The sequence below is a fragment of the Solanum tuberosum genome, unplaced genomic scaffold (genome assembly GCF_000226075.1).
Source record: "Solanum tuberosum cultivar DM 1-3 516 R44 unplaced genomic scaffold, SolTub_3.0 scf00077, whole genome shotgun sequence".
In the NCBI taxonomy this organism is placed as follows: Eukaryota; Viridiplantae; Streptophyta; class Magnoliopsida; order Solanales; family Solanaceae; genus Solanum; species Solanum tuberosum.
In genome coordinates, this window is record NW_006239003.1 from 966,625 (window position 1) to 992,859 (window position 26,235).

At 39.3% G+C, this 26,235-nt stretch overlaps 1 protein-coding gene across 1 annotated transcript; it reads right to left on the bottom strand.

Moving 5' to 3' along the window:
• Positions 1 to 11,766: 11,766 nt before the first annotated feature.
• LOC107060389 (uncharacterized) lies at positions 11,767 to 12,648 on the bottom strand. Its single transcript, XM_015308314.1, has one exon. The coding sequence runs from the start codon at positions 12,646 to 12,648 to the stop codon at positions 11,767 to 11,769; it is 882 nt and encodes a 293-aa protein (XP_015163800.1).
• Positions 12,649 to 26,235: the final 13,587 nt, after the last annotated feature.

Sequence of the window (26,235 nt, forward strand, 5' to 3'; positions counted from 1 at the left end):
ACTTCATATGACTTACCGGATACCCCATTTCTTTTGTTACTTCCACTACTTTATTTCACAACTTTTTCATTCGTTTCTTTGCTTTCTTCTTTTCTCTTCTCTTTTTTTTTCATGGAGGGGTTCCATTTTTTTCAAAACCATTGCTCAGGGGGGATTTTCTCACACTTGTTGATTTTCTTTCTCTTTTCACCACACCCTCAACTTAGGATTTTGGCCTAAGTTGGCTATTCAAACAAATCACAATTCATGAAGGTTACGGGTGAATAGATAAAGAGAGGTCAAAATTGCTCAAGTTTCTTCCATGAAAAGGATATGACTCAAGAGGGTTCAAGCAAAGTTCACACATCTCAGAAGGTTGGCCATAAAAGAGGAATATTGTCAAGTTGTTTCTCTCTTCAAAATTGTTGCCTAAGATCATTTCGAGTGCTTGCATCACTTAGTAAACCGGACCAACGGGGCAAATTTTAGGTGTGATCACACACAATGTTCAAAGTAAGTTAATCATACAAGGCAGTGGAACCAATATCAAACCAGACTCCACACTCTCTAGCTAGTGTGCAATGTTCATCACAAGAGACTCATTCGATAACCAGATAGTCACAACGAGATGCTAAAAGTTCACACATTGTCTATGTAACTTCATTGACCCTCATCGTCACCACACATTCATTCCGTTCAATTAAGAGCACTATTCTAGTCATCGATATTGATCACAATCGATACTTGAATAATTTTTGAGAGAACAAAAGACTTAACCACAGAGATTCCTACCAACCCCACCAAAAGCATCCAACATTGTCCTCAATGTGATCAGAGAACAAACATTAACAAAAATAAAGATAAAATACTAGCACTCAAACAAAAAGAGTAGGGTGTAAAGGAATCTTCCTAGGCGGCCATTTGGTGAGGACTTGCAGCCATCGCCGAACTGCTCGGTGAACCGCCAAGTTGCCTTACTCTCGCTGAATTATCCACCATGTAGCCACTCCATTTTGAGGCAGGAAGGCGGACAAGGGCTCGCCTGTGGAATTACATCGGCATATCGCCTAATGAATGTGGACCTCGCCGAGAGACCCAAGACTCCAGTCTATCAGGGATGGTGCAGAAGAGATGAAAAAGTCGGGGTCGCCCAATCATCTCGGCGACTCGTTGAGTGGTGGATGTATCACGCTATATGTTCCAGTGTATCAGCCCACTGTTGACTCCAGAACGACGATAAACTTTGTGATCACCGAACTTACTCGATGGGTCACCGAATGAGTCTTATCCTCACAAAATCACCAACACCTGCACATTCAGCACACATTAGTTATAGCAACTAACACTTGGGTTGCCTCCCAAGAAGTGCCTTAATTAACATTGTGGCACGACGTGGAAATGCTTTCAAGTATCTTCCGAGTACACCACTTTGATCACTAAAATTTCATGGCATTCTCCAAAATACAACTTCAAGCGTTGCCCATTCACATTGAAGGCAGTGCCATCTTTACCTTCGACTTCAATGGCTCCATTTGTGAACACCCATGTTACTCTAAATGGGCCTGACCACTTTGATTTGAGATTTCACGGAAAGAGTCTTAGTCGAGAATTGTATAGCAACACCCAATCTCCAACTCGAAACTCCCTCCAAAGGATTTTAGAATCGTGCCACTTCTTCATCTTTTTCTTATAGAGGGATGAACTTTCATATGCCCTAAACTTGAATTCATCAAATTCATTTAGTTGATCTACCCTCCATTTTGAAGATTTGACCCAATCCAGATTTAAAGCCTTTAATCCCCATAAACCTTTATGTTCCAGTTCAATCAGTAAATGGCAAGATTTCCCAAAAACTAGTTTATATGGAGACATACCAATTGGTGTCTTGTAGGCAATGTGATATGCCCACATAGCATCATCTAGATTTTGAGACCAATTAGTTCTATTTGTATTTACAGTCTTAGCCAAGATACTCTTAATCTCCCGATCTGTAACCTCCACTTGGCCACTCGTTTGAGGATGATATGGCGTTGCTACTTTATTTCGCACCCTGTATTTGCTCAATTTGGATGCAAAGAGCCTTTTGCAGAAATGGGATCCACCATCACTAATAATAGCCCGAGTAGTGCCAAACCTAGAAAAGATGTAGTACTTTAAGAACTGAACAACACTTTTCCCTTCATTTTTTTTATAGTGCTACAACTTCCACCCATTTAGAAACATAATCTACTACCACCAAAGTATAATTTTTACCATACGAACCTATGAATAGGCTTAAGAGGCAGCTCATGACTTTTGGACACTTGATGAGTCCACAAATTGGACTCATTTAAGGCTTTATTTTGATAAGAATAGTGTCCTTGAATGCTTATTTTGTCTAAATATCTGATGAAAACTCTTAAGTTTTAGGTATTTGAATTTTAAGTGAAAGAATGGATACTTAGGCGCAAAAGGGAACAAAAAGGCTGAAGAGAACAACGAAGCTGAAACCTGATCATCGCCAAAGACACTTGGCGATTCGTCGAAGGGATTTACTCCGCCTTTTGTGCCAGTACGCGAAGCCCTGAAGGAGAAGGATAAAAAAGGCGATGAAAGGAGAAGTCGGCGCTTCGCCAAATATTTCCGCGAAGCAGTACTATACCACTCAATGGTCCAGAACGTGAAGGTGCTGAAGGAAATAACAGAACGGCGATGAGACAGACGAAGGGTGAGTCACTGAAGTCATTCGGCGACATCGACTAACTTCTCCGGAAGATCCGCCAGCGCAATTTTCTGAAGTCTATATATACTGAACTTATTATTATTTTTAAGATTCAAACTTTTATTTTAATTTCCAGAATAGAATAGTACTTTTTAGATATTTTCTCTCAAGTTTGGAGAGGGTTTTTGGGAACTTGAAGAAAGGAGTTCATCTTCTCCAAGTTGGAAGTGGGTCTTCCCTATTCTTCTTCCTTTGCTTAAATTAAGGTTTAATTTCTTATACCCATTTGATTTTACTATCATTTTAGGTGTATTTTATTATTTCTTGATGTGTGGCTAAAACCCCCCATTCTTGGGGTGTGATTTAGCAAATATTTGTTGATATTATTGTTGGGTTTTGCTTGCTGATAGGTTAGATGTAGTTTAATGGTAATTTCACCTAGTGGTTGTGGTTTAATCTAAAGGGTTTGTAGTTGCAAATACAAAGCCACTCATGTGTTTTTAGTTTACCCGAGAGGGAGGTCGCGAAACCAAGACCACTAGACTGATGGCCTAAGGAGTGGGTCGACATGATGTTTAGCTCGAGAGGGTGAGCCCTAGTCCCATTTCTTAACACTCATCTCGAGAGAGTGAGTGGGGTAAGGCGTAGGCTGGTCTTCATGCAACAAATGGGTGTCCGAGAGGAACGCATTTGAAACGGGGTAAGTTGCTCGAGATGGAACTTATTTCCATTTAAGGCTTTGTCTAGTCACTATTATCTTACAAATCTCTTATCAAAAGCATGTACCCACCATTTATCTCAACCTGTATTGCAGTCACACCCCAAGAACATTTCCCAAAACTTGATTTTCTTGTTAATTTTTGCTATTTTTACTAATTGTGACAAAACCCCCAAATCGTTATTTTGACACTTTTGTGTTTCCCCCTTTTATTTACTATGTGTTTACTCATGAATATCGTTAGCTACGACTAGTTAGAGCTAAATTCTTTTTTTCTATCAATTCTCAAAACCACTCCCTTGGGACACGACCCCAACCTTTAGTTGGGTTACTATACTATCAACGATCGTAGACACTCATACCGTAGGTTAGTGTCGTTGGTCATGATAAGCATCAAAATGGCGCCGCTTCCGGGGAGTGGTGTTATTTGATAATATTTAGATTAGTAGAATTTTTGTTCTTCTTAGTTGTAGTTCACTAATTTAATTTTTAGTTTTGTAATGTTGATTGTGTAAAAATTTCAGAAAACATGAGTGTTAACGGTAGTTACGGGAACCAAGTAGGCTATTAGGGCGACATTGGTAACCTCAATGATGTGGAGGTGTCGGAGCCATCCGTCTACCTCTAGCAGAGGGAAATGCGGTGTTCCACATAGCAAGCACCATGTTGCAACTTTTGCAACTAAAAGGACTTTTCAGTGATTGTCTCATGAAGACCCACATGAACATCTTCGAAACTTCGTGGATGTCTGTGGACCTTTCTCGTTCAAGAACATCTCTCAGGAATCAGTTCGATTAAGACTATTCCCTTTATCATTGATGGGGGAAGCTTGCAAGTGGCTAGCTGAATTACCACGAAATTCAATCACTTCATGGGAGGTGCTGGTCACCGCATTTAATGTGCGATTTTTCCCTCCATTGAAGATGATGACTATTCGGGATAACATCCAAAGCTTCAAGCGTCTGAATGGAGAGCCTCTTCATGAAACTTGGCTTCGGTTTAAGAAATTGGTGCTACAATGCCCGACCCATGGTCTACCTGATAATGTGCTCCTTCAATACTTCTACTGTAGTCTAGACTCAGTGAACAAAGGTGTAGCTGACAAAATCTCACCCGGAGGCTTAATGCAGCAACCATACGCGGTAGCATCTAAACTTCTCGATGGGATGACACTCGCGAAGACCAGGTCTCACCGGTCACATTTCAGCTATCCAAGGAACAGGTTGAAAAATATAATGAGAGAGACCAAAACATGGCCAAGATCATGATGCAACATGACATTTTATCTAAAAATGTCATGGGGGTTGGTGCCCGTGGTGTCAATGTTGTAGGAGTCGGGGGTGCGAATCCTGAAGAGATAAAGTTTGAAGCCATGTATGACGAGGAAGTAAATTTCCTAGCTAACCAAAGCGGGGGCTACCATTCAAATTACCTAAGGCAGGGTGGTAATCAAGGATGGGTTAGAGACGAAGGCTGGAAAGATCGAGATCGTGAATGGAGGGACCATAATCAAAATTGGAAGGATGTGGAGAAGGATAGATATGTGCCTCCCCACGAACGTCAGAAGCCCAAGGATTCGAAAGGTGGTAGGTCTGAGGATATGCTCTCGCGTATCCTAAACAAAGTTGAAGGGTTAGACAAATGCAAAAAGGTATGAAAGAAGATGTGTCTACCCTCAACTAAACTGTCACCTCTCATTCAAGTTCAATCAAACAGTTAGAGACCCAAATGGGTCATATCTCGTCTCATCTCAATCCGAGACAACAAGGGGGTTTGCCTAGTGACACTATGGCTAACCCAAAGAGTGAGGTCTAAAGGTTAACTTGCGTCGTGTCGCGATGTTAACTAAGGCGCTGTTTGGGAGGCAACCCAAAACCATTTACTCATTTTTTTATTTAGCTTAATAAAATAATAGTGTGTTTTTTGTACAAATTGAGTAAGGAAAGTGCTTGAAATGATGTATGGAGGCGAGCAACAGTTCAGTTTGGCGGATCGCCGACGAGTTCGGCGCACCCAACCATTCCCACCATTTGACGCAATACATCTTAAAGGTTAAGTTTGTAAAACTCTGCGGAGTATGAGTTTTGACGGCGCATCGCCAATACAATTGGTGATCTTGATCAAGGCTGCCAATGCATTGCTCACCTGAACTGAAAACTCTGTGATATTCGGCGAGGACATTAGATATTCAGCGTTTCACCGAGTGATTGAGCGAGATCGACTGACATCGCTGAATGAGCAAAAACTGGACGATCACAAGCCACATGTTTAAAAGTTCCATTTCATTCACTTTCTTTCACTTTGTCCCTTTCACAAACTGACACTCACACTTTAGTAGTATATTTCTCGCACTTTTAGAGTATTTTACGTGTCAAATTGTGCTTGAATTAGGATCATATTCCTCCCTAGCAAACCAATACTATCTAATTCTGCATCAAAGGTTGGTAATCAAACTCCTCAGTTATTTGATCATACTTTTAACTCATTTGCATAATCACTGATAGTAGAAAATCTCTATGGAGTTTCTGAGTCACTAGGATTGTATTTATTATCGATTAAGACTTGATATTCTCTACATGATTTGAGGGACTACCACTTAGCTTTGCTTTGAAGTGGACTGTTAAGCGGTGAGAATATAAGTTTCTTTGGGTTTTCATTGAAATCGAGTTATATAAGCGTAAGTTGCACTATCTGGGGTTGCGGGCTGAAATTTGAAAGGATGGGTTGAAACTAGACACATTGAGCTGATCGACGAGATGAACATAATCCGCTGAACTGCTCGGCGGTTTGCCTAACGTCCCCATTCCGCCTTTAACTGAATACTTTATGTATTAATCAATCTCTGACTTTCGGCGGTCAATTTAAATCACAAAATATATTTGGCGACTCGCCGAAACATCCCTTGCTCGCCCTTTGTCTGCGCCCTTGTATCAGCTGTACATCACTTTCAACGATTGGCCTAACAGGATAAGTACTTCACCAACTAGCTTGGCAAAGCGATTCCACACCTAGAAACACCCTTTCTCTCCAGTTTGAAGTGCTATCTAACTTATCCTCGAAGTTTTTGCAGTAATGGCTAGATGAAAAGTCGCAGGGAGAAATGATCCACCCAAGCACATAAGAGCACGAGAACTCAAGAAAGAAGAAAAGAAAGCAGAGCTAGCCAGACAAAGGAAATATACCAATGAAGCTAGAGCAAAGAGATGAATTTCCATCGACTCTAATGTGCCTTCATGGGCTCGAAGTTTTGTTAATGCAATACGGGCCTTCGGAGCAGCTCAGGAGATAGATCTGATGATTATAGCTAATCTTGCTATAGTGGCCAAGGCTGAGGCAAACAATACTCCAGATATTGATGCCCAAACAGATGAAGCGACGTATTATCCAGGATCACCTCTACCTCCTGCTCTGTCTTATTATATTTTCTACTTTTGGATTCCTATTACTTGCATTTGAGGACAAATGATCTTATTTGTGGTGCGGTGAGGCTCACCTTTTTGTGTGCTTGTTTCAGATATTTGTGTTGTGTATACATTTGGGTTGTCTGTTTATAATTGTGTATAAAACTGCTTTTGCGATTGTTTGAGCTTATGGATCTCTATTGGGTTTAATTGCAAAATGGTTTTGACCATTCCGCAAAAAATTTCGCACATTTTTGCCACCCCTCGTGAGTTGAATGTGGTTGTTGTTTTGCAAAAAAAATTTCATTCTCGATTTCGATCAATACCGATGACTTGAATAGTGCTCTCAATTGAACGGACATGAATGTATGGCTATGACAAGGCCAAAAGAAGTTGCATAGACAATATGTGAATTCTTTGCATCTCGTTGTGATTAGCCATTTATCGAATTGATTCTCTTGTAATGACCATTGCACACTAGGGAAAATGTGTAGTCTTGTTTGACTTAGGTGTCGATGCCTTGTGTGATTAGCTTGCTTTGAACCATGCATGAATAAACCTAGAATTTTCCCTGTTAGTCTGATTGATTTAGAAAGGTGTCCTCTTGATATGATCTTAGGCAACTTTAAAGAGTGTGAGCCAAATTTGACATATACCTCTTTTGTGGCCTACCCGTGAGTGTTTGAAGCTCTTTTTGAACACCCTTTGAGCCTTACCTTTCTTTAGAAGAACCTTGATGAACCCTAGACCTCACTTGACCCACTACCTATAATCCTCTTAATTTGTGGTTTAGTGAATAAGAAACTTAGGCCAAAATCCTAAGTTGGGGGTGTGGTGAAAAGGAAACCCCTTCAATTCAAAAGAATAAAATAAAATAAAATAAAATAAAATAAAAATAAAAAAATAAAAAAATAAGGTACGAAGGAAATTGGGTTTCCAAGAAATCCAAAAAGGTGCCTAAATGACCATACCTTTGCACTTATCCCCATTACAAGCCTTAGAAAGACCTTTTTGATCTTGAGTAAGCCGAATCAAAAGTCGATTGGAAAATAAGGGCAAACCTATGGGTAACAACATGCATTGTGTTCCTCTTTTTCAGTGTGAGCATTGCATCTGATTCCTGATCCTGAATTGATTAACCTCTGTGTGTGAATATGAAATCATTCTTCATGTGAGGGCATTTAGATACTTTTTGTCGAGCCTGAACTTGCACAAGTAGCAAGTATTGCGAGCACGAGAATCTCTGGTAATGGTGTGTCACAACTTGAATCTTTGAGTACACAGTTGATCTATGCATAAGTAATTTGAATCTTGTTGTGTATGTTCATTATTGAGTCTTGTGTAGCACTGCTTGAGACACCCTTTTTGAACGGCTGAACTTAAGTTTGCTTGAGGACAAGCAAAAGTTTAAGTTGGGGGTGTTGATGAATCCATAAATTGGACTAATTTAGGGCTTTATTTTGATAAGAATAGTGTCCTCGAATGCTTATTTTGTCTAAATATCTGATGAAAACTCTTAAGTTTCAGGTATTTGAAGTTTTACTGAAAACATGGACACTTAGGCGGAAAAAGGAACAAAAAGGCTGAAAAGAACGACGAAGCTGAAACTCGAGCATCGCCAAGCACACTTGGTGATTCGCCGAAGGGATTACTCCGCCCTTTGTTCTAGTAAGCGAAGCCCCGAAGGAGAAGGATAAAAAATGCGATGAAAGAAGCAGTCGGCGCTTCACCGAATAGTTCTGCAAAGCAGTACTATACCGCCCAATGGTCTAGAACGTGAAGGTACTGAAGGCAAGCACAAAACAGCGATGAGACAAACGAAGGGCTAGTTGCCGAAGTCATTCTGCAACATCGACTAACTTCGCTGAAAGATCCGCCATCGCAATTTTCTGAAGTCTATAAATACTGAAATTATTATTATTTTTAAGTGTCAAACTTTTATTTTAATTTCCAGAATAGAATAGTACTTTTTAGATATTTTCTCTCAAGTTTGGAGAGGGTTTTTGGGAACTTGAAGAAAGGAGTTCATCTTCTCCAAGTTGGAAGTGGGTCTTCCCTATCCTTCTTCCTTTGCTTAACTTAAGGTTTAATTTCTTATACCCATCTGATTTTACTATCATTTTAGGTGTATTTTGTTATTTCTTGATGTGTGGCTAAAAACCCCCATTCTTGGGGTGTGATTTAGCAAATATGAGTTTGATATTATTGTTGGGTCTTGCTTGCTGATAGGTTAGATGTAGTTTAATGGTAATTTCACCTAGTGGTTGTGGTTTAATCTAAAGGGTTTGTAGTTGCAAATACAAAGCCACTCATGTGTCTTCGGCTCGGTTGAGAGCGAGGTCGCGAAACCAAGACTACTAGACTGATGGCCTAATGAGTGGTTCGACATGAGGTTCAACCCTAGAGGGTGAACCCTAGTCCTATATCCTAACACTCAGCTCGAGTGAGTGAGTGGGGTAAGGCGTAGGCTGGTCTTCATGTGGCAAATGGCTGTCCGAGAGAAACACATTTGAAACGGGGTAAGTTCCCCGAGAGGGAACTTATTTCCATTTATGAGTGGTTCGACATGAGGTTCAGCCCTAGAGGGTGAACCCTAGTCCCACATCCTAACACTCAGCTCGAGTGAGTGAGTGGGGTAAGGCGTAGGCTGGTCTTCATGTGGCAAATGGGTGTCCGAGAGAAACACATTTGAAACGGGGTAAGTTCCTCGAGAGGGAACTTATTTCCATTTATAGCTTAGCCTAATCAATATTATCTTACAAGTTTCTTATCAAAAACATGTACCCAACTATTTATCTCAACTTGTATTGCGGTCACACTGCAAGAACATTTCCCCAAACTTGATTTTCTTGTTAATTTTTGCTATTTTTACTAATTGTGACAAACCCCCAAATCGTTATTTGACACTTTTGTGTCACCCCCTTTTATTTACTATGTTTTTACTTGTTAATATCTTTAGCTACGACTAGTTAGAGCTAAATTTTATTTTTCTATCAATTCTCAAAACAACTCCCTTGGGACACGACCCCAACTTTTAGTTGGGTTACTATACTATCGATGATCGTAGACACTCATATGGTAGTTTAGTGTCGTAGGTCACGATAAGCATCAACACTCCACCTTGTTTTTGACATTGTATGCATTTCTTAACAAATTCATGAGCATCTTTGTAAAGGGATGACCAGTAGTAACCACTTTGAAGAATTTTAGCGATTGTACGCGCACCGCTATGATGACCACAAACTGGTGAATCATGACAAGTATGGAGAATTTCATTGAAGTCCTCTTCAGGCACACATCTCCTAATGATATGATCTACACATTCTCTATATAAGTATGGTTTATCCCAAAATTATTTCTTGATATCGAACATGAACCTCTTTTGTTGATAAAAGTCCAGTTCTTCCGGTATCAATCCACACATTACATAGTTAGCAAGATCAGCATACCAAGGAGTTTGTGTTAGAGTGACCGTGAATACCTGTTCATTAAGAAAGGAGTCAGTTATCTTTACCTCCAGCTCGTTATTCTCCTTGCCTTCTACCCTGGATAGATGTTTAGCCACCTTATTTTCACAACCTCTTATGTCTTTGACTTCAAAGACAAGCTCTTGCAACAATAGCACCAACCTTATCAATCTTGGCTTGGCATCTTTATTTTCCATCAAATAACGCAAAGCTGCGTGATCAGTGTGAATAACCACTTTGGTGCCTAGCAAGTATGCCCAAAATTTCTTAAAGGCATATACCACCGCAAGCAATTCTTGCTTTGTAACTGTATAGTTACACTGAGCACCATTCATGGTTTTGCTTGCGTAGTAAATGGGATGTAATAGCTTGTTGCATTTTGCCCCAACACGAAACCTAATGTCATACCACTTGCATCACACATCACTTCGGAGGGTGCCGACCAATCCAGACTAATGATAACTGGGGTGGAGATCAATATCTCTTTCAAGCACCTAAAGGCTACCTTACATGCATCATCAAAGTTGAATTTTACCTCCTTATCCAAAAGCTTGCACAAAGGGTTTGCAATTTCTGAAAAGTCTTTGATGAACCTCTGTTAAAAACCCGCATGCCCTAGGAAACTACGAATACCTTTCACCGAGATTGGTGGTGGTAGCTTCTCAATTACTTGGATCTTTGCTTGATCAACTTCCAGCCCTTTTTGTGATACTTTGTGACCAAGAACTATACCTTCCCTAACCATGAGTGGCATTTCTCCCAATTTAGGACCAAATTTGTTTCCACAGATCTTTGAAGGACCTGCCCCAAGTGTGCCAAACATGCTTCAAAAGTATCACCCACAACTAAGAAGTCATCCATAAAGACTTCCATTGAATCTTCTACCATATCAGCAAAAATAGATAGCATACAACGTTGAAACGTTGCAGGATCATTACACAACCCGAACGACATTCTTTTGAAAGTAAAAGTTCCATATGGACAAGTTAAAGTGGTTTTCTCTTGGTCTTTCAAAGCAATAGAGATTTAATTATATCCAGAATACCCATCCAAAAAGCAATATCATCCTCTCTCTGAAAGCCAATCAAGCATCTGATCCATAAAAGGCATGGGAAACTGATCTTTTTCGGTCAAAGAGTTTAACTTCTGGTAATCCATGCATACTCTTCATCCGGTTACCGGTCTCATAGAAACAAGCTCCCCATTTTCATTTGGGACTACTGTGATGCCTCCCTTTTTTGGTACACATTGTACCTGACTCACCCATTTGCTATCCGCAATCGGGTAAATCAGACCTGCATCCAACCACTTTATTATCTCATTTTTGACCACCTCTTGCATTGGTGGGTTTAATATTCTTTGATGTTCGACACTCGGTTTACATTCTCTATCAAGTTGAATTTTGTGAGTGCAAATACCGAGTGGAATGCCCACGATGTCAGCGATAGTCCATCCAATAGCTTTGATGTATCTTCTCAACACTTCAAGGAGCAACTTTACTTACCATTCAAGCAAGTCAGTTGCAATGAATATGGGTAAGGTATTATTTGCCCGCAAGAATGCATATCGAAGATGAGCGGGGAGAACTTTCAACTCAAGCTTTGATGGTTCCTCCGTTGATGGCTTGGTGGGAGGATTTTCGCAATTTTTTAGATCAATATCTAGCTTTAATGGATTCCTTGCACATTCCCTCAAACTCGAAAGAGTAGCTACAACCTCATCGTAACCTTGGATTTCGAACTGATCATAGTTTGCAATCATAACCTCAAGTGGCTCACTCATACACATCAAATGGCTCACACTAGCCACTGCTTCATCAGTTTTATCAATAGTCGAAACCACGTGAATATCGCTTGGGTGTTTCATTGACTTACACACATTAAAAGTGACTTCATATTTGTTCACCCGAAATTTCAATTCTCCGCTTTCAACATCTACTAACGCTCTCCTGGTTGCTAAAAATGGTCTTCCTAAAATTATGGGAATTTCAGCATCAATCTCGCAATCAAGGATGACAAAATCAGTTGGAAAGATAAAACATTTCACCTTTACCAAGATATCAGGGAGTATACTCATGGGGTGCTTGATCGATCGGTCTACAATTAGAATCCTCATTGTTGTGGATTTTGGTTCACCCAACCCAAGTTTCTTATAGATTGCGTACGACATTAGATTTATACTTGCCCTTAAATCACATAGAGCTTTGGTAAATTGGAGCATACCGATAGTGCAAGGAATAGTGAAGGCTTCGGGATCTTTTTTCTTTTTAATCATCTCATTAGTCTTAATCTCACTACAACTATGAGAGCCTTCAATTCTTCCGAAGTCCAAGCTTCTTTTCATTGTGACTAACTCTTTCATGAACTTGGCATAACCCGACATCTCTAATAATTCTTCCACTAGTGAAAGATTAATCGATATGTCTTGAACACCGATAATAAATTTTTAAACTTCTCATCCTCATTTTTCTTCTTGAGGCGTTGGGTAAATGGAGGAGTTATTTTGGGGAGAAGTTGTACCAATTTTGGGACTGAGGTGCTTTCCTCTACATCTTTTTGTAACTCTTTGGCTAAGCTTTGTTGGATGGGGATCTCTTCTTCCTCAATACCTTTTTCTTCTTTATGAGTTTGTGCTTCATCATTACTCTTCATATCACCTACAACTACCTTCCCACTTCAAGTAACCACAACCAGATTTCTATCAACATCATCCATCAAAGTTATTATGTGCACAGTTTCGCCTTCCCCCATTATTTTTGTCCCAATTGTGCTGAAAGTTGACTCAATTGGCCTTCAAGTATCTAGATGCATCAGTGTGATAGTTCACTCGATTGTTTAATGATGAGAAGTCGGCTTTCATCCCCTTTAACAAGTCATTTCAGCCCTCAACTTTGTCAAGGATGCGAGACAACAAATCATCCACTCGGAGACTACTTGCACTACCCTTTGACTTTGGGCTGTCACTCGATTGTGTGTGATCCTCTTCATGATCATCTTCTATTTTCCAATTGTCACTTTGTTCGGCACATTCTTAGTAGTATCTTCTCCACTCTTCTTCTTTGTTAGAGTTCCAACCTTGATTCCCACCCCGCTACAAGTAGTGTGGGTGGAAACCCCTCCTTAACTCTGTGAAATTTCCTACCCTTATTCTCCCCCGACCTTAAGTAGCTCAAGGAAGAACCCTCCTCAACTCTAAACACTCCCCTGTCTCATTTGGGTTTGTCCAAATTTTCTCGTACTTGTTTTTGTAGCAGCTCTATTGGGGATAACATTTTGTTGATGTTATCGTCCCTTTCTCTTTCTTTATCAAGCTGTTCTTGAGTCATCCTAAAGCAAAAAGGTGAAACTTGATCTTCTAGAGTGTACCATGATTGATTTATTTTCGTCATATCATCAAGAAGAATGTAGCCACCACAAATGATTGCAACATTATTCCACATCGAACCAATTTATTAGCTACTCCTTTATTTACCGAATCAAGACTTTGATAGAAGTATTGTAGCAACACATTGTTTGGAAGTCCGTGAGTCGGACATTAAAGCAGTAGTTTCTTAAACCTCAACCACGTTTAGTGGATGGGTTCACCTTCCAATCGCTTGAAACCTTGAATGTTGTCTCTGAGTTTCATCATCCTTGACGGGGAAAGAATCGCACATTGAATGACATGGTAAGCTCATCCAACGATGTGATGGAATTTTTCGTTAACTTAGCCAGCCATTTGCTTGATTCTTGTGATACATTCTTGAATGGGAACGGACCACAAACATCTATGAAATTCTATATACTCATGTCGGTCTTCGTGCATCAACCCTCCATAGAGTCCCTTCATTTGAAGGAGACTGAGAGTTGTACTAGTAACATGGAATATATCATTCTCTACGGTTGACACATTACACCACTTCCACCCAATTAGATTGGATTATGCACACTATTAAGATCATCAATATCACCTTGGTGTCCCTCTTGGCTACCGTTAATCTCTGTGTCACTCATTTCCTATTTTGTTCAACACAACCAACACAAACACAAAACAAATCAAATCGATTCAACTACAGCCAACAAAATCACAGATAAAAACTTCGATAGGAGAATTCTAAAAAACACCATTCCCCGGAAGAGGCACTATTTTGATTAACGTATCAACTACACCTCATCCGATACTAGGTGTAGACGATCGTTAAGTAGTATATACCCAACAAAAAAGTTGGGGTCGATCCCACAGAGAGTAGTTCTATTTTGAATTCAAATATGAAGTTACAATAGTGATTTTTTGTAGCTGAAGGAATAGAGATTGTCGGAAACTATTAATAAAATTTGAAGGATAACAACAATGTCAGGGTAAGGGGTTTTTAGATCATAAACCACCCTCAACAATTAACTAAGAGTAATCAAATAGGAGAAAAATACTTGGGGGATTGACTAACCAATTGTTAAACTCAGCCTAATGGGTCCAAGTTGCTAACCAAAACTACTAACTCTTCACGGGTAAAGGTGAACTGTAGATGAGTTACTTTTCTCTCGAATAACTACCTCATTTAAATTGAGTTCTATCAAACCTCAATGTGCTAAACATGAAGACCAGCCCACAACTTCATTACATCCACTCTCTCGAGCTGGATACATAGAATTAGTCTTGGGATTGACTGTCTCGAGCTGAATCCATTATGACCCACTAATTAGGAGTGAAAACTTATCTCTTTAGCTTTACACTTATTTCTCAAGAAAGCATAAAATAGTAAATTATATTTAAGTAAACATACAATAGAGTAGTTAAACCACAATGATAAGTCAGAACCACTTCGAATTAGCACTAAAATTGATAATAACTAGCATCCATCAAGCCAAATTCAGCAATTAATTACATTGTCAAACCCCCAAGATTGGGGTTTTAGTTAATCATCATTAAAGAAAGAAATTCAGTACCTAATACATGCTGCATAGCTGGGTATTGAAAATCAAAGTTCTAAGATGAATAATATATTTTCTATTACAATATCCAATTGAAATCTCTTGCCAAAATTGCTTAAAATCAACAAGAATAGTGTTTTTGTTCTCTCTATTTCATTCCAAGAAATGACTGAATGCCTTCTCTCCCTTCCAAAAATCAATTTATACTAATCTGAGATGTGGATTTTTGGGGGTGATTGGCAAGAAAAGTCAGGCTTCACTGACCATTCGGCGACTCGCCAATCGTCCTTGTTTGGCTGCCGTCTCTCCCTTCAAAAAATCTCTTTATACTGATCTGATATGTGGCTTTTTGGGGTTGATTAGCGAGGTACGTCGGGCTTCGCTGATCGTCCTTGTCCATCGGCTTCTTTCTTCATGTTTTCATCCATCATGCACTGTAACTTTAGGTGGCCTAGATTGGGATCACCAATCACTTTCGCAATCCACCCTTTAGCCCTTTGGCTCGCCAATTCAATTTTGTATTTGTCTCGTTCAGTGCGTTCGGCGATACAAACCTGATTTGCCGATCAATTCGGCGCTTCGCCGATATAGAACACAATTCGCCAAAATTTCTCTCATTTCAGGCACAATGTACTGTAAAATTATGCGGTCTAGGGGCATCTCGGCGATTCGCCGAGTGTGCTTGGCGATTGTCAGGCTTACTTTCTCCTTTTCTTTAGCTTGTTTTGTTCCTCTTTGTCTGTTAGTGTCCTTGCTCCTCTATCCAGATACCTAAGAATCAAGGTTTACACATCATTTCATAGCATAAATTAAACATTTGGGGACACTAAATTCATCAAAACAAAGCCATAAATGAGTCCAAATCCTGGTCTTATCAAATAGCTAATGTAATGTCAAGGAGGGCAGAAAAGTCACTTAACATCCAAATATACTACACCTGACCGTGAACGTATGTTAGAGTCTAAGAAAGTTCTATAGTGATCCTAAGTAAACGGGTTGGAAAGTCAAAGTGTAGAAAATAAGGGCAAGCCTATGGTATTAAGCACAAATTGTATTTGAATTCACTTCTAAGTGTGTATACTGGGTCCTTAAATAAAAAAAACTCAAATTGTGTGTGAAAAAGGGAATTCTTTACAGTAAGGGAACAAGTAATATTATTAAAAAGCTGGTATCTTGGTGATTGTTGTATGTGCATGTGACTGTGTCTATTGGTATGCCTATGCCATGTATTGATCCGAATGAATTAGCTTGTTGATTTTCAAAGAAAATATTTGCACTATACTAAAAATAAGTAAGGAGGGTGATTGTTTAGAAAATGCCACGTGATTGTGCAAGTTTGTGGGTTACTTCTGCACAAGTATCATTTAGAGTATGTTGCGTCACTTGAGGACAAGCAACAATTTTAAGTTGAGGGTGTTGATTCAATGTGAACTTACGATATTTCTAATGAATTAAACTTAGATTTTTTCGTGCGTCTTAAGCATTTTGTTATCAGATGTGATGGTATTTTGGTTTAATTTTGCAGGAATAAGTTTTGAAGTTGTTGGTATTCAAAGTGTTCAAGCAATAGGATTTTTGGTGACAGACGAACCCACCTACAAGCCATCATTCCTTCGACAAGTCATAGGTGGAATGCATGGATGAAGTGTGAATAAATGGAATTATATGTTGAGTGACTGAAGCAATCGATGAGCCGTAGTCTTCACTACGAGCCGTACATGAGGAGTGGTAGATAACTTCAGGAAGGATGAGATCTAGTCCATGAACGACGGTTGAATATGATGGGTCAGGCTTAGACTTCTGGACGTGGGTCATGCCCGTCGATGGTCCCACTAGAATATTGACAAAATGTTGAACGACGAAGGCACCTACAAGTCCTCATTCCTTCGACCAGCCATAGGGGACACTGCTCAAGACCATATTTCTTTAGTCTTTCTTTTCCTACCTTTTCTAGGATTTATTTTTTATAGGTAGAACCCATTGGTGGCCCCCTTAACTTGGCACCAATTTTCAACTTAGACACCTCAACTACGTTTTGTTCATTTTAGCCATCTCATGTTATATCCCGCTATGTCATTTTGACATTTTTTGCTGACATGTCATAGTGAGTGTAATACACTCATTATCAGCGCATGAAATGCTGATTTGATCGTTTAATTTATTTTATTTTTTCCATCTTCTTCCTCATTCAGCCATCATCTTCCAAAACTTAAACTCCCTTTATGGAGAAATAAATTTCATGATGCTACGAACAAAAAAAATTGAATTTGAACCCATTAAACTTATAATATAATGATATAATAAAATTAAAAGAAGACAATGTGAAGGCCCGTGCTATTGTAAAGAAGAAGATAAATGGAAAGTAATTAATTTATGAATAATCTAAACTTAGATTTGAGTAGTAGTATGTGTGGGTTTGTGATTCTATTCGAGAAGATGATGTAGGTGGGGAAGGGGTTGGGGTTATGGTGGGTAGAGGTGGGGAAGATGTTGGGTGGGTGGGGGAAGAGTGGAGAAAACGTAGGAGTTGGGGTGGGTGGGGTGGAGAAGATGATGGGTTATATAAAATTTTGGGCGAAAATTCCACATGTCATTCACTCTTTGGTCACTTCTTTTTGTACTAAGAAATCCTTATTTCAGAATTATTTTTATATATATGACACATGTTTTTATTTAATTCATCATTTTGACACATAATCAGCAAGCGTATTACAAATTCTTTATACATTTGATTGATTATTAAAAAAGTGTCAAAATGACACAGTGGACCATGACATGAGGTGTCTAAAATGAACAAAGTTTAGTTAAGGTGTCTAAGTAAAAGTTGGTGTCAACTTTAGGGGGCTACCGATGGGTTCAGCCTTTTCTATAAATATTAGTTGTAATTTTTTTTTGGGTTGTTAGACCTTTTTGAGATACTTTGTTTTAGCTTTGGGAATTATACTGTAAACATATTTAGCATTTAATTCTTGAAGTTTGGTTTATGAAATTTGCGTTTGTTCGTCCATTCACGATTCTTGTTTTCATCTATTCTAATTGTATGTTCATGATTTATATTATTAACCCTATCATGAATTGTAATAACTTAGGTATGAATAACTAAATCCACAACTAGGGTTGTGGGAACCATGAGTAATTAACAACGTAAAACTAATAATTTAGTAATTCTAAAATAGTGATTATGCATATATTGTTATTCTTTTCGCTTTGAATGCTTTCTAAATGTGTGTAACATTGGAACTCGCCTCATTTCTACTTGCTCGACCAAGGAAGTAATGAATGGGAAAGAGATTGAACAACGGATATTTAGAGTGATAACCTGCTATCTAATAGCCTGACGCAAAATTCGTGAGGGCTAATCTGGGTTTAAGGGTAAGGGTTAGTAAATAATACATCCGTAGATCAACCAAGATGCGTAGTGAAACTCCCTACTTGGACGACCAATCACTTAGGAGATACCTAACTTACCAATGTGCATGTTAACACTAGGAAAGATATACTATTATTAGGATTACTATGTTAAGAACTTGTGGGGAGCACATGTACCCTAGTCTCATCTCATATTGATATTACAAATTGTGAATCCTACTTACTTGTTGCTACAAAACAATCAAATATTACTTTATTTACAAATCCCCCCTTTTATGGAGGTGAATATGCCAAAAAGTATAAATAACCATAACTTAGCCTAAATATAGACCAAAATTGATTTTAACATTTCAAGCGCACTTCTTCCAATTCTAAGTGTCAACGATCGTAAATTAATATAAAACCCAACTAAATGAGTTGGGCTCGAATACCACAAGGAGCAGTACCTATTTAAAATTCAATTAAGAAGTATGAATGAGGTCTAATCAACCATAGGAATAAACATTATCGAAAAGGACATTAAACAAATTAAAGGGATGACACGAATGTCAAATAGGGGGTTTTAGTTTTCAAATATCAACTACACAGCAGTCACAAACAATTTGGAATAACAACAGGGAGACGGATTCTCATGATGTGATCGATTATAGGCAAATTCGATATATGGGTAATTGAAACTACTAGTAAACAACTGAAAATCAGTGAGTAGGCCAGACTATAAGGGAGATAGCTTTCTCTCGAACAGCCACCCTGAATCATGTGATTTCTGTCGAACATCAACAAGAATAACAATGAAGAACAACCCACACCTTAATTCATTCACTCTTTTGAGCTAAATGGGTAAGATTGGGTTTAGGATTCACTCTATCGAGCTAAACCCAACTCAACCCAATACCCACAAATCATTAATCAATAATTTTAGTTCTAAAACTTCTCTCTCTCGAGCAAGCCAAGAACTCAAAAGTAGAACTGCATTCGCAACTACAATTCATAAATTAAACCTCAATTAATGATTAAACTCACTTCAATTCAGCATTTACACTATTAATTAACAATACCCATAAACTAATTCAATTCATAATCACATGATAACAACCCAAGAATTGAGGTTTTATCCGAACATCATAAAAAGGTAAAAACTATTACTGAATCGATTAGCCATCAATTGGGTAAGAGAGATTTAGTCTTTACAAGGCTCAATTTGAAGAAAATCTGAAACCCACTTCCAAAATCTCCAAATTGAATCTCTAAGGTTCTTCAAAAACTAAGAAAACAAAAGAGAAAATTGTTCTAAAACGTTTCAATGAAAAATAGATGTCCAAAGATGTAAAAGATACTAAACTAAATGTTCAAAGCCTCATTTATCATCGCCAAAAATAAGCTACGAAGAGCTACTCGGCAAAGTAATTCGGGCTCACTGAACCACTCGGTGAGCCGCCCTTTGATCTCTTCCATCGCCTTTTCGCCTTGGCATTTAGCATCCTTGAGGTCTGTAACTTTGGGCAATCTATCACTACTTCGCGGAACTACTTAGCGATGCGCCGATTGCTCATTTTTGTCGTCGACTTGGTTTATTTCCTCAGGGCTGGCACACTGGAAGTTTTGGCAGTTGAACTAGCCATTTGGCGATTCGCCAAATGCTATTGGCGATTCGCCAAATGTTATTGGCGATTACCAGGCTTGCCTTTCATCAATTTTCAGTTTGTTTTGTTCCTTTTTGCATGTTAGTATCCTTGCTTTGTTTCTCAATCTATATATTGGAAAATCAAGGGTTTATCATCAGTTTATGGCACAAATTAAGCATTTAAGGTCACTAAATCTATATAAACGAAGCCCTAAATGAGTCCAAATCTCGGACTCATCAACACCCTAACATAAACTTTTGCTTGTCCTCAAGTAAAACTCAAGTTCAACAGTTTAATAAGGATGTCTCAAACGGTGCTACACAAGACTCAACATGAATGCACATAACAAGACTCAACTTACACATACAATGATCAATGTACTCAAAGATTCAAATTGTGACTCACCATAATCAAAGATGCTCAAGATCACAATACTTGCTTCAAATGCAAGTTCAAGTTCAACAAATGTACTCAAATGCCCTCACAACAAAGATGATTCCATATTCACACACAATCTCTCAGCAATTTATAGTTTCGGAATCACTTACGACTCTCACACTCACAAAGATGAGCATATGCATGATTTCACCTATAGGTTTGCCCTTATTTTCCAATCAACATTCGTTTCAGCTCACTAAAGATCAAAACGGTCTTTTCAAGTCTTATAACGAGGCTGAGTGAGAAGGTATGGTCATTTAGGCTCAGTGGCTACTACCCTCATGAAATTTGGTCTGAACATCACTTTCTTCCTTTTCTTCTACATTTTGATCATGTTCATAATTCACCCCATTATTCACTTTCACATGGACTTCAGGATACCCCATTTATTTTGCAATTTTTATCACTTAATTCACAACTTTTTCATTCCTTTTTTATAATGAGGGGTTCCTTCTTTTTCAAAACCGTTGCTCAAAGGGGAATTGTTCACACTTCTTGAATTACCTTCTCTTTTCATCGCACCCCCAACTTAGGCTTTTGGCCTAAGTTGATTATTCAAATCAACCACACTTCATGAGAGTTATGGGTGAATGGATAAATAGGGATCACAATTGTTCAAGTTTCTTCCAAGAAAATGATAAGGCTCAAAGGGATTCAAACAGGGTTCAAACATCTCACAAGGTTGGCCATAAAAGGGGTATATTGTCAAATTGTTTCACTCTTTTAAAATTGTTGCCTAAGATCATTTCAAGATCTTGCATCACTTAGTCAACTGGATCAACGGGGCAAATTCTAGGTGTCATCACACACAATGTTCAAGGTAAACTCATCACACAAGGCATTGACACCAATATCAAATGAGACTCCTCACTTTCTAGCTAGTGTGCAATGTTCTTCACAATAGACTCATTCGATAATCGGCTAGTCACAACGAGATGCAAAAAGTCCACACATTGTGTATACAACTTCATTTGGCCTCATCGTAGCCGCACATTCATTTTGTTCAATTAGGAGCACTACTGAAGTCATTAGTATTGATCATAGCCGATACTCAAATTTGTACAAGAACAGCCAAATTCATACCCAAAAGATGTGGCACACATTTTTCAAAATAGGTCAAAACCATTTCCATTCAAAACAAGGATCCCCAAGCTCAAATATCCACAAGATAAGATCAAAACCAATTAAAACACAAAACCCAATATTTACCAATATTCACAAACAAAATCAAAACACAAGAGGCAGGTATGGAAATACCTCACCCCACCCACAAAATAAAAGCAGTTGTCCTCAAATGCAACTAAAAACAACCAAAGTCAATAAAAACAAAAGAGATGGAGGTAAAAAATGATCATGTCTACTCAGACGCTACATCTATTAGAAAATCAATGCCCGGTGTAACATTAATTGTACCTATACTCGACCCAGCCATAGTGGTGTCATGCAATGAGGTATGTCGGGCAATCTCGAACATAGCACCCTCCAAGTCGGCTAGATAATCATACACATCCTTATCTCGCTCCCCAAGCTGCTCCTCATCGGTCTCAGCATTGGACTCATCAGCAACAACATCCTCCATAATATCATCTCCGGTGGTAGCCAGATGCATAACAGATTTGGCCGGGATATCAGTACCCGGGACCACAGGGACCTCTACTGACTCAAACAGTGAAGTGAAGTATGTGGAATTCAGATGTACCATATCATTCCTCAACTCAGAAACCTCATCTTTCAAAGATGTAACCTCAGTAATAATTCCCTATCGACTCTCACAAGTCTCTACTCTCGCTGTGAGAGCATAAATATATGTATGGAGGGGGTTTCAAAGCAGCTAAGATGGCTCGCTCAATCATCCAAGACACCTCGGCCTCTAGACGGGAAGCCCGTATATCTGCAGAATGGGCTAGGTGCCCCATCTTGAGGAGCATGGCCTGAGTGATTGGAGTCCTCAAGGCAGTGGTACCTGAAGTAGAAGGCTGGGAGGCAGTGGTAGAACTTAGGTCCTGGGAAAGAGTTGAAGTAGATGTACATGAAGGCCCGGATGCCGGAGTAGGCAAAGTTGCCTCTACAGGTATAGACTCAACATCAACCTCTGCGGATGTATCCACCAAAGCTACTCTCCTTCTATCCACCTCATCCCATGTGTACTTGGCCTCAATGCGCTGGATGTCTTGTGAAGGATGTGGGTGTGACCTCAATGTCCTTTTTCTCGTGAAGAGGAACTCCTACCCACTGATATAGCTCTGTAATAAACACTAGGAATGGCAAGGACGTCTAGCGTTGTTTGGCCCTTACGGCAATCTCCTGCTCTATAATTAGTCCCAAGTTGAGCCAGTTCTTGGCGATGATGGATCCGAGAAAGGCTGTCTTTGGGTGGCGGAGGATGGACTCATTCTGCGAGGGCATAATATAATTGTTGATGAACCCGAACCAGTACCTGGTTGCTATATTCAAGTCCTTCTTCTCAATTTGGGCTCCGACCTTAATCCACCTCGGGGTGGTATCAGAAATGAGGGGAGCAAGCCAGCCCTTTAGGTCATCCAGAGTGTTTGTGTTGTAGTCATGCCCTCGTAATCATGCTCAAACCCTATAGCTCTGTCAAGTGTAGCATTGATATGATCGCTGTTGCATCGCACTGTCTTCCCCTGAACTACCACAAACTCTACCGGTCTGAAGGCACTGGCCTTTTTCTTCCCCTAGGATACTAAGTCACTATATTCAGTGTTGAACTCTCGGATCCAGGTGGAAATGTATGGGTCACGGGGTCTGGTGAATAAGTCGACCTTATGGTACCGTAGTGTGTCCCACATAAGAGGGTACATGTCCACCACACCATCCATGGACAATCTCTTTTCTTTAAGAATGGTCCTCAGTCCCTTAGCCTTTAGCCTGTTGAGTAGCTGGGGAAGAGGACCCTCAACTGGTGGTGCTGGAACCACCATTTGTGCCAGAGCTGGCACTATATCAGCAACAGGAAGGGTAAACTCAGGGATCCTAGACGAATCTTGATGAACTCTCGCACGAATCGAAGCTCGTTGGCTCTGAATTTGTTGGTCATCCTCAGACTCAAAAAATGAAGCCTGAGAATTAACAGAATCCCCATCACTACCAGAGTTATGCTTCGATCTCTTAGCTATGGGCGCTTTGCCCTTGCCCTTGCTTCCCTTCAGAGGTGATTTCTTGCCTTTTTTGGAGGAAGAAATAGCTCCCTCATTGATTACGATGCCTCATGCTCGTTTGTGAGGCGATATTCCACTTTCGTCACAATTGGTCCTAGACATATGTGCAAAACACATCGAAAAGAGTTAGAATAATTTCAAGAAAATTAGTAGAATTCAAAGTGCAGAAAGTCTCATCGAACCATTCGGTGAGTCGCTGAGTCACTTTGGCGAACCAGATCGGGTTCACCGAAAGAATCATCTTGAAAATTTTCTAGAAAAATAGTCGGTCGGTGAAGTGCAGGGCCCTTCGGCGAAACGCCGACATCACTAGGCGAGCTCAGAATAGCCCGCTTAATTTTACAGTGTGTTTTAGGAGGTAGGGGTGCAGATAGGGCGATCAATGGAACCTTTCGGCGAGTCGCCGAGTGAATTCGGCGAGCTCAGGCTTCCCGCCAAAAGTTACAGACTATAACTAATCCAAATCATGAAATTAAAGGCAATCAAGGGAGACACTGGCGAACCGTTGAACAGTTCGGCGAGCTCGACCTAGCTATCTAAACTGCCCAATGTGCTAAATTTTGAACCCTATTCCCAAAATCCAATCCCGCAGTCCCCGAAAACAAAATCAAACACACACATTATGCAATTAAGACAAAACCCAATCAAACCATGCCTCCAAAGTACTCAGACTTCCCCCAATTTGGTTAAAATTGGCCATTTGACGACTTATGCCCTAAAGAATGACGTCAAACACTCCATCATTGGTAAAGTACGTCATTTAGCACAATTGGGGGTTACTTATACTTCACCCAACTAGACCCAACATAAAATAACCACAACCCAACAAATTACAATCAATTTAAACGCACAAAACTCAGGAAATCATCATTTTAAGCAAATAGGCACAATTTCGAAACAAAAATAGGCACCACAACACATCAAACACCACTCAACACAGGCCTAACATACAACATTAAAAAATTATCGAAAGCATTCGAGTTCAACGACTTATGTGTAATGGTCATGTGTAGGGGTTAGACGTTTGGGTACGAATCCCCAAGGACCATCCAAGGGGCCCTTGAGGAGGACCCCATATTTGGCCAAGAAGCTTCCAGGGCAGCATGATCCACGACCCCAAACCACGGCTCGTAAATCCATCTACGGCTCGTGGGTCATGGGCATGGATCAGGCCTGCAATAGCCTGCAGGTTTTAAGCCACAGACCAAAACCACGGACGCCATTGATGGGGCATGGACCAGGCCATGGTTCGTGGTCTGGTGGGCGTGGAATTGACCTGTAAAGTTGTAAGGGACATGACCAACTTAGGGGTGAGTTGGTAAACTCACCCCTAGTCCTAAATAATATGTGGGGTATTGTTTTAAGTGTTTTTAATTATTTTAAAGGTATTTAAATATTTATATGGTATTTTAGAATTCATTCTTCATTTTTCCCTAAATCAAAACCCTTCTCTCCTAAAAAGTTCTCTCTAAAACTCCATTGAAAGGTTAAGTCAAGTTCAAGCTAGGGTTGAAGGTTTCAAGTGTTTTTTTCTCAAAATTCATGGGATTCATGAAGGTTAAGGTATGGGGATCCTTTATCCTTGATTATTCTTCCTTTCAAGGAGTTCAATCCGAATGTTTTCAAAGTTCTTTCAAAAACACAAAAACCCTAATTTCGATTCTAAGCATGGGTTCTTGCATTAAATGATTTTTAATGATGATTTATGCTATTATTGATGTTTATTGATGGTTTTAAGAAAGAAAATTCCATGAACCCATGTCATTCCAAGTTTCCTAAATTTGGCTTATGAAGTGGGTCTATTTCTATAAATTCAAAGTTGATGGAATTATGTGTAAAGTGAATTGTATTGATATCTCTTATGTTTTTTAATGTTTATTCATGATTAATTGTAGATAATGGGTGAATTAAGGATGGTAAGCCTTATGGGTGAAGTATTGGTGATTGCTTGGATTTGGTGATTTTGGCTATGGCTTTGGATTATGGTAAGAAATCTTGAACTCTCTTTATTGAATTGATTGTTGTTGGTAGGTTGAATCCACCTTTGGTGGAAGTGTTATATCTTATTCTTATGTGGTATTATTGTGAATTATAGCCATGAAGGCATTGGTGAAGTTGTTGTATAATGTTGGAATATTATATTTTGAGGCCATGAAGGGCATTATATGAGTGTTATTATAGTGTTGTATTATTATACACATATGAGGCTATATGTAAAGTCATATATGAAGCTATATGTAAAGTTTGTGTGAAGCTATAATGTGAAAATGTTCTAATTGTATTAATGTGATATTGTATAAAGTGGTATTATGCTAATGTGAAAGCATGTTTCTCTTGAAATGGTGATATGTGGTGATGATGGACTATGATGAGTCTTTATAAGATGATGTTGTAGCTCATATGCTAGACTTGAGTATCTTGTCTTGTGTCATGAAAGCTTGATTATATATA

What these genes read in the sequence shown, in the direction of transcription:
- LOC107060389 (XM_015308314.1), bottom strand. Translation starts at nt 12,648, where the DNA reads ATGTCGGGTTATGCCAAGTTCATGAAAGAGTTAGTCACAATGAAAAGA.